At 38.5% G+C, this 8,683-nt stretch overlaps 1 protein-coding gene across 1 annotated transcript; it reads right to left on the reverse strand.

The window, feature by feature from the left end:
* Window positions 1-1,314: 1,314 nt before the first annotated feature.
* Window positions 1,315-8,055, reverse strand: LOC114822745 (kinesin-like protein KIN-7F). The gene is made up of 14 exons (XM_070808315.1): window positions 7,646-8,055; window positions 6,241-6,698; window positions 5,750-5,839; window positions 5,531-5,631; window positions 5,316-5,429; window positions 5,159-5,240; window positions 5,005-5,072; window positions 4,835-4,900; window positions 4,613-4,737; window positions 4,093-4,429; window positions 3,505-3,603; window positions 2,465-3,415; window positions 2,050-2,369; window positions 1,315-1,933 (listed from the first exon to the last, which is right to left on the reverse strand). Exons 2-14 carry the CDS (start codon window positions 6,449-6,451, stop codon window positions 1,606-1,608), a joined length of 2,892 nt encoding a protein of 963 aa, XP_070664416.1. The 5' UTR covers window positions 6,452-6,698; window positions 7,646-8,055; the 3' UTR covers window positions 1,315-1,605.
* Window positions 8,056-8,683: the final 628 nt, after the last annotated feature.

Below are 8,683 nucleotides of genomic sequence, written 5' to 3' on the forward strand. Positions count from 1 at the left end.
TCTAGCATTCGAAACTGTTGAAGTAGATAGTAACCATGCCACGAGCAAAACCAATAGTAATGTCAATGGCAATGAAGACCCTGCCACCAAGGCTGAAATGAAAGCTATGGCGACCAGAGCCCTTGCCAAACTAGCCAAGGGGAACTCAGCCATTGTTCCTAGCATCGCAGAATCAAGTGTCCTCTTAATTTTAGCCGTGAACCTAGAAAAGGGTACCAAAGATGTTCAACTGCAATATGGAGATCACTGCGGTTGCTGAGGAGGATGCTGAACTGAGAACATCTGCCTTGTATCGTAATTCTCCGGCTCGGAAATCTATCGTTGATCAATTAGTAATAAAGATCACCGATGAGAAGGAAGATCCGGAGCTCCTGATCCCGTGCATTAAAGCTGTTGGGAATTTAGCAACAACATTTGAAGCAACAAACAATTTCGTTACGAAAAATGCTTGCATTGCCCTCACAAAATTTGCATGTACTAGCAACTATTTTCACGTTGAGGTTTCCAAGGCAATAATAATTGCTGGAGCAGCTACGCAATTGATCCGACTTTTTTATTTTGGGCATTGGAATGTTCAGCTTCATGCCTTGGTTCTCATATGTTACATTGCGATTCATGTGCCTGGGAGTGAAGAGCTTGCCCAGGCTAAGGTGCTCGCCGTGCTTAAATGGGCGCCCAAGCATCATTATTTTACCGACCATGAAAAATTGAACAAATTATTCTACGCTGCACTGGATGTACCAGAAAATGAAGTTGCTGAGGCTGAAGCTCGCGTGCATGCCACGTATGGATGGGAGTTGCAACGATCTTATATGACCCCAGCTGAAACACTCTACACTCTTACACAAGGCTACAAGTACTTTGGATCTTTATCATTCTCAAAGTTCTAAAAGACGCTAGGCGCTAGTCAGGCGGCATTGTCTTAAACCTAAAACAAATGTCATATAATCTCTTATGACTAATTAGGCCTTGGTTAGATCATCTAGGCTACATTCTAGGATCTCAAGTAGTCTATTTTCATAAAATGTTGAGCTAAATTTTCATTATCTTCTAATAAGACTTGAGTCAGACGTAAGACCAGAAATACTTCAATGCGTGACAAATCTTCCGGGATGTTGTAGGATGTGAGTGTTGGTTTGATCAGCTATACCATGCTGATCGACCAACTACTCGCATCCCACAATATTGAACCTAATATTGGAGAAAACACCTACATAAAGGCAGGTTGTTTCTTTTCTTTTGTCATAGGAAATTAGATAGACAGAGAAAAGAGAGATAAGATGGGCAGAATTAAGAATTAGTAGTGACTGAGAATGGTAAAAATTGTAGCTTGGTGTTCTTTTCTTTTGAGCGTCGGTAAGGAGCTTTACTTTACAAGAAACTAGGGAAGCCTTACGCACCATTTCTAGCCTGACCAAATTTACAATCACAACTTTTTAACTCAAAAACAAAAATATTACAATCAGAAAGCAGATCCAAAAAATAAAAGTATACAATCTGAAGAGAGAATATCAAATGGGATATTTGACACGGAATCATAATCTATACGCGAATGGAATTGGACTCGATGAAATTTCTGTACTGGGTGATCAATCTTGCAAAAGCTTACACAAGAGACCTGAAACTTTCTGACCAAAAGTGAGATTTCCGCTTGGTGAGAGTGTCTCGCGGTGCAAACCTGAGACCAAACATCTCCTTGAATGCTTGCTCGGGCTCTACTGAACCTACCAACTTTGCAACAATTGTGGCACTGTCCATGATATGGTCCAGGTTTTGTGTGTTACTCCACAGGAGGTTTGCCAATTGCAACCGCCTATGCTTCGAGTGTAGACTGATACCCCACTTTAGGTAGAGGTTATTTCTTTCATCCTCAGACAGTCGCCTTCGCATTTGCTTGCTCAGCATGTGTCTCTCACTAGTCAAAGCCTTCATGCTATTTACAGAATAAAACATGTTTTAAGCCGACCAATGCAGGCAATATGTAACAAAGTTAAAACATATCGTGAGTGTCTGCAACCTTCTATTCTAGATCGGTGATAACGAACTTACCTTGAAGCGGGTGTTAGAGTTTGGCCATCTTCCAGAGTCTGATTTCCACGCGAAAATGTGTCTTTGAGGAAGGACAATCTCCTGACCTCAACCTCCATGTAAATCGAATCACTTGGGTCACCTTTAAATAGGAGGAAGAAGTAAGTCCTGTGAACCAATGACACATTGCAGGCATCCCAAAGTTCAATGATCTCTCTTTGCAGCTTGTTGAATTCTGAAGGCCACCTTGAAGGGCTTTCGTCATCAATGGGCATTGGGTCCAAGCCAACATCTTTTACATCCTTTGGAGACGGTATGGGCATTGAATCCGTCTCCGGTACCTGCAACACGAGACAATCCATGTTAGAACTATAATTAATCAGATTGTCTACAACTTCTCTTTTTTTTGTGATGCAATATAATCAAAATCACTCACCACAGAATCAGCAAGTTGAGTATTGCATTGTGTATCGGTCGTTTCCTCTGCTCCTTCAACTAAAGTACTGCTTTCAGTTACCTTGTCATCAGTTGTGCATTTTGTATCCTGTGCTTTACGCTCATCAATAGCAGCACTTCTTGCAGAAGCCTGAGAAGCATTTCTTGATAGCCTTTCAGTCTCAGCACCATAGTTCAGAGAAGGAAGTTTCTTTTGGAAACCCTCGGGCCTTCCTATAAATTTTTTCTCAAACTCAATAGCAGGTGTGCTCTCATTCTTCTCTACCAACTCAAGCCACCATGGAGACGAATTATTCATAAGCCTTGCTTTGCAGCTTCTACTCCTCCTCAACATCACAACAGAGGGGCAAAACATTTCTTTCTCGGGCAGCCATTGAGGTGTCCTTTCAGAAGAAGGAACTACAAAACCTTTTTGTTTAGGTAGGGGTGACTCCAATTCCTGATTTGTGCCATCTCCATTTTCGACTGTGGTCAGTCCTGAGGTAGCTGTGTTTGCGAAAGGAGACGACATATTTGAGTTTTGGTATCTACTAGCACTTGAATCTGATATATTTGACACTATATATCTGTTTGTGCCAGACTCTTCCATTTCAATGCAGCGAACTTCCTTGCAGAAATCCTCTGAATTTCCATCAAACTGTTCTTTGCTTTCCTCTTGATGCAGATTACCGTCAACAAAATTAGGAATGCCATCGGATAACTGCCGGGAGGAATCAGTGTGCATGAAATTCTCTTCCAAGTCAGGAAGTTGGAACAGAGTCTCCTCTGAACTAGTCCTACTGTCTCCATCAGAATACTGAGAGGTGCCAAAAGATCTCACACTGTTGGCTCGGCCACGAGAGACGGCCCGAACAGGCGCACCTGCCATTTTCATTTCAAAGTCCCATGAAACTTGCCCACGCAATTTGGGGTAATAACGTTCCAGATCCTCCTACAATTATATGAAAAGAAATTCAACTTAGCACAGACGGAGAAAATTGTAGTGAAATAAAATTCTTCAGTTTATTTTAGTACACATACTTCTGATGGTTTATCATCTCCAAGCACTCGCACCAGATCCTTAACCTGAGATTGAGCAAGGTCTCGTTGCTGAGTTAGCTCCGATACCTCTTTTTTGAGCTGCATAATGAATAAATAAAACCAAAAGTTTTAGACAAGAAGAAGGAGCCTGAATCATGAATAGGAAAAACTGTACTATGCCTCAAACATATGAGAACCACGGATCAAAGGACAATCAAATTGCCATGGTTTCTAACAAGGTGAGCACAAGTGAAGATGTTCAGAGATTTCTGCATGAGAGGACTCGAGAATCATGACCCATGACTACAAGTAACTAGCATCAAGAAACATGCTTCATCAAATTGTGCAAAGACCAGAAAGAAAATATTTGTAGGTAACTGCATATTAAAGAGTATAATTCACCTCGGCTTTCCATAGTTGGAATAACCTGGCTTTTAAATTTTTTCGTGAATCTGTGATCTTTTAAGAGGTCAGCATAGATACTGGCCTTTGTTATGTGTTTCTTTGCCCAGTTTTAGATATGTTCGGGATAGGTACCAAATGCATTTTTGAGGATCTGACAGATAATAATAGGAGCCTATTCGTTACCTTTTCAATTTGAAGGTCCTTTTCTCTCAGTAATGTTGAAGAATCAGCTGAAACAATTTTGTGTCCTGAACCTCTCAACTCATTCTCTAGTCTAGTCAATTCTTTTTGCAAATGCTTCACCAATGCTTTATCCGACATGACCACGTTAACTTGTGCGCTTGTTGTCACTTCTTTAGCACAGCTCGCAAATAAGAGGGTATTTCTTGATTGCTCAACATGGCTATGTGCAGGACTCATGGTACAGATGATGGCAGTTCTAGCATTTCCTCCCAACGAGGACTGCAGTATGCGGGTTAGCTTTGAATCTCTGTAAGGAACATGCCCACTTCTTCCCTTGCTGCGTGAAACCACAGTATTGAACAATTTCGTAAAAATTCTTATTATGCGAACTTCATTTTACATGAACTAATACAAAGAATCAATGGGAATAATAAGACTCGACATTTCAATTGCACAAAGTAGAATAAATTTTTGCAAAGACCATAACTGAGAAAATGAAAGACAAGCTACTCAAGCTGACCTGAGCTTACGGATAACAGTGCCTAGAGTTAGTAAACTGCGATTTATGTGGCAACCCTCTTTCAACCTTGCTCCAGCTGATAACGTCTGGGACGCACGTTCACTTCCAGCAAGATCAACAAAGTTCTGTACAGTAAAGAATTATATCATTCTGTTGTTATCCTTTATTCCTTTAGTCGTGATTATTTATTCATTTTTTTCTTTAAAAACTTTTAGTACTTACCACAACAGCAGTAAGGGAGCTTGATTTGTCATAGCCAAGAAACTCACGCGCTGAACTTTCAATGACCTGATAAAACCACAGCATATTAGACTCTTGAGGTAATTTAACATAATTATTAAGCAAGCAACTATTTCTTAGCCAACGAAAAAACAAAGTGATATTAATCGTACCAATCTGAGAATCTGATGAGATCTGGAGCTTGCTTCATTTAGGGCTGTTTCCCCTATCTGTCTTTGAGCTGTGGAATTTATCAAGACATTGTTTGAATTTTCAATCATAGTCATGTGGGAACTTTGAAAGACATACTACTTAAGGCATCCTTACCTTCACAGACAGATAGAAGTTCTTTGAAATGGTTCCAGTCCGTTAGAGTTTCCTCGGTGAGTTTCTCAACAATTGTACCTCTCTATTTAAAAGGCCAACAATTAGTACATGAAACTTACATATAGGAGTTTTAAAGCATATCAAAAGTGATATTTACCTCTGGATCATCTAGAAGTCTAAGCGGAGTGGTATCTGCACTAAGGAGGTCCCTAACAGATTCGTTGTAGATCTCCAGGGCAGAGAACTTCAAATTGAATTCTCTCTCCGTGTGCTACATATAATACAGATAATTCATCAAATATGGAAAACCAAAGACATTAATGAAATGCAGAAACAAAAGAAAGAAAGATTCTTAATATGTCTATTAATTACCTTCTCTATGTAGTCATATATATCCGCAACAGTGTAGTCCGTAATTGCACTCATGGTATACGTCTTTCCACTGCTTGTTTGTCCATATGCAAAGATACTTGCTGAAAGGAGATTACCACATAAACATGTTTAGGTATTACTCCAAATGTTCAGCTAAAAAAACTGTTAATTAAATAAGAATAATGACAAAGAAAGGAAAGTAAAATGTCTTCGACTTACAGTTTATACCGCTGACAACTGAAAGAGCAACTCTCTTGGCTCCCTCTTCATACACCCGCCTTGTGGAGCAGTCAGTCCCAAATACTCTGTCTGGTACCATGACAGGGAAAAAATACAGATTAGAAGAGTAATAACATTTTAAATCTAAATCCATGTGACACAATTGTAACAACAAAGGGTATGCAAAATGATTTACCAACAAATTAACGAAGATATATGGATGAAACAAAAGTCTGGACAGATTCATTAGTATTAATATGACAAAATTTACAGGAAATGATCTCAGCATATGCTAGCGCAAGAGAAAAAAAGATGATTGAAATCAAAACATTTCTGAAACTCCTACTGATGGAAACTAATTCTTCACAAACAGCTAAATGGCCATGCAATCTAAAATTCAAAGTCCACAATACTTGATGAATTTAGGCAAAAAATCAGAATGCATCACCAAAGGATATCTAATTTTATAAACCTGCAATGTAGGCACTCACCAAATGTGTAGGCAGTTGGGTACATGGAGCGTTCGGAAACTGAAAGATTGTTCCTGTATATGATAGTTGTGTCATTAATGCATTCCCAATCCGACACATCATTTCTAGCAGTCTCCTTCTCAACCAGAGGCCGCAGCCGGACTGAAACCAATATTCTCTCCCCGTGGCCAGCTGGCTCTTGCATTGGCTCCTCGCCATCAACGGCCACCATCTTTCACTCTTACCCTATTTTCTTCCAAAATCCACCTCCAAGCAAGATTGATAACAAAACTAAATACCAAGTATCCAACACATTTCTCTAAAAACCATGAATCATTGACCCTTCTATTCAGCTCCCAACAACGTTCCTTTCAATTCAACAAAATGCTTTATGTTCCCAAATGCTCAATAAATCAAATGTGCTGCTGGGTTTCCAAAGAACACAATGGCCAACCTAGTTATACACGGACAATCGTCATCTGCAATTAACAGACCAATCATTTGTCAGTGCTGATTCACCGGCATTTCGTTCCGCGTTGTGTCTCGACCATAATACAAAATCTCTTCCAAAATTTAATTTATATTCAGAAATGTGAAAGACAAACACATACCCAACACACAAACAAACAGTGGCTCTCTATTATAATCGAAAGTTTGGATTTTTCCGACAGGGTAGCCGAACCCAGGCTGTCAAAAGTGCTTATTGTAATCAAAACCCGTTTCTGATTAAAAAAAGTGCTTTTCCAAGAATCAAAGAAAGACCAGAGAAAGAAAAACACAAACTTTTAATATTTATGTTTTAATCCTTAGGTTCAGAATTCAGAGTCACTTTCAAGGAATGTTTTCCAAGTTTAGAGAGAGAGAGAGAGAGAGAGAGTTAATGGCGGTGGTGTGAATTGTCAGATTTTTTTTCTGGGGAAACTCATGGTTTTTGGATGCTTCCATCTTTCTAAATTTGGCTCTGTACAGAGAAATCCAAACAGCACTTCCAAACCCACATTTCCCAAAAATAGAACACTCAAAATTCAAAAACTCGAATCCAAAAAAATCACTAATCTTCTCAGTAATTGCCACACGATGCCAACCAATTCGACCCAAAAATCATCCAATTTCTGGATTATCCAAAACCCCAAATTTAGAAATTTCCCCAAAAATGTAACTCAGAACGCTGTCACTACACATATTCACTAGAAATCGGAAAATAAATCGAAAAAAAAAAATCAATTCAGTTACAGTATAAATATATTCAGCATTACCAAACATAGAAATCGATCAGCAATCAGAGTCACTAGAAATTGGAAAAAAAATTCCCAACAAAAAAATAAAAGCAATTAAATTACAGTGAAAACACACTCAGCATTACGAAACATAGAAATCGATCTGCATTTCGAAAATCCAGAAGCAAAACACGTTAAAATTCTCTTACCTCCTGCAACCTAAGACCGCCATTGTTGAAAGCTTGAAGCTCCAAAGCGAACAATTTTTCTATAATATTTTGTGAAGAAAAATGTGTGAGTGGTTATGGCGTCGACTTCTGTGATAATTGACTGTTGCTTTCGGAGCTGCTGCGACAAATCATTGCTGGCCTTTGAATAAAACTACCGCGCTAACGCAGAAACGAGTGGCTACCCGGGACCGGGAGGGAGGAGGGTGTTGAAATGACTGATTTGCCCACGACATTGCACCTAATTTGCGTGGCAACCAGGGCTAAAAAGAGAAGGGCATTGAATTATGGTCGCTGTAAGCCTGTAAATTCGGTGGAGCACATGAGAAGTTGTGCTTCTTTTGCTCTAACTTTCGAAAGTAAACTCCCGAAATGCTTTCCACCGCCCATGTTAAAAGTCTCATAAAATAAATAGAGAGAGAAAATTTACAATATCCTAGCGGGAAAAATATCGAGCAGAGGATCCGAATCTAATACGAATAACATTACATAAAATAAGATTCCGAGAGTTGAAATCAAATCCGAGACTTTGCGTGTAAAGAATAATGATCTTAATTAATTGTTCTTGAAATATTTTAAAGTAGTTCTCATAAATTCTAAATCCGTCACTAAACATGTGCAACTGGACGGTAAATTCATTAGCAAATGATAACCATTGACTTGAACGACATTCATGGTTGACGAAATTTTTTTTGTATTTTCTTATCATCCTATTATGCCCACTCACATGTTTTTTCCACTATATTATTAATATTTTAAAAATCATAATCCTTTTTTTTAATTGAAAAAATCCTAATCGTAGAACTAATATATTAAAAAGGTTCCTTCACTATAAAATTTCTTCAACCATAATATACCAATTAAAATTCTTAATTAATAATAAATAAAAAAACAGGTTGAACTTCACCAAAATATGAGTAGTACTAGTTCATTCTTCACAAAGTAGAAGTCAAGTAATGAACATCTAGGGTTTAAAAAAAATCCTTACAATAAATTCATTTTCAATGTTTAAAGTTAATA

This window comes from Malus domestica, chromosome 02 (genome assembly GCF_042453785.1).
Source record: "Malus domestica chromosome 02, GDT2T_hap1".
NCBI classification, from domain to species: domain Eukaryota; kingdom Viridiplantae; phylum Streptophyta; class Magnoliopsida; order Rosales; family Rosaceae; genus Malus; species Malus domestica.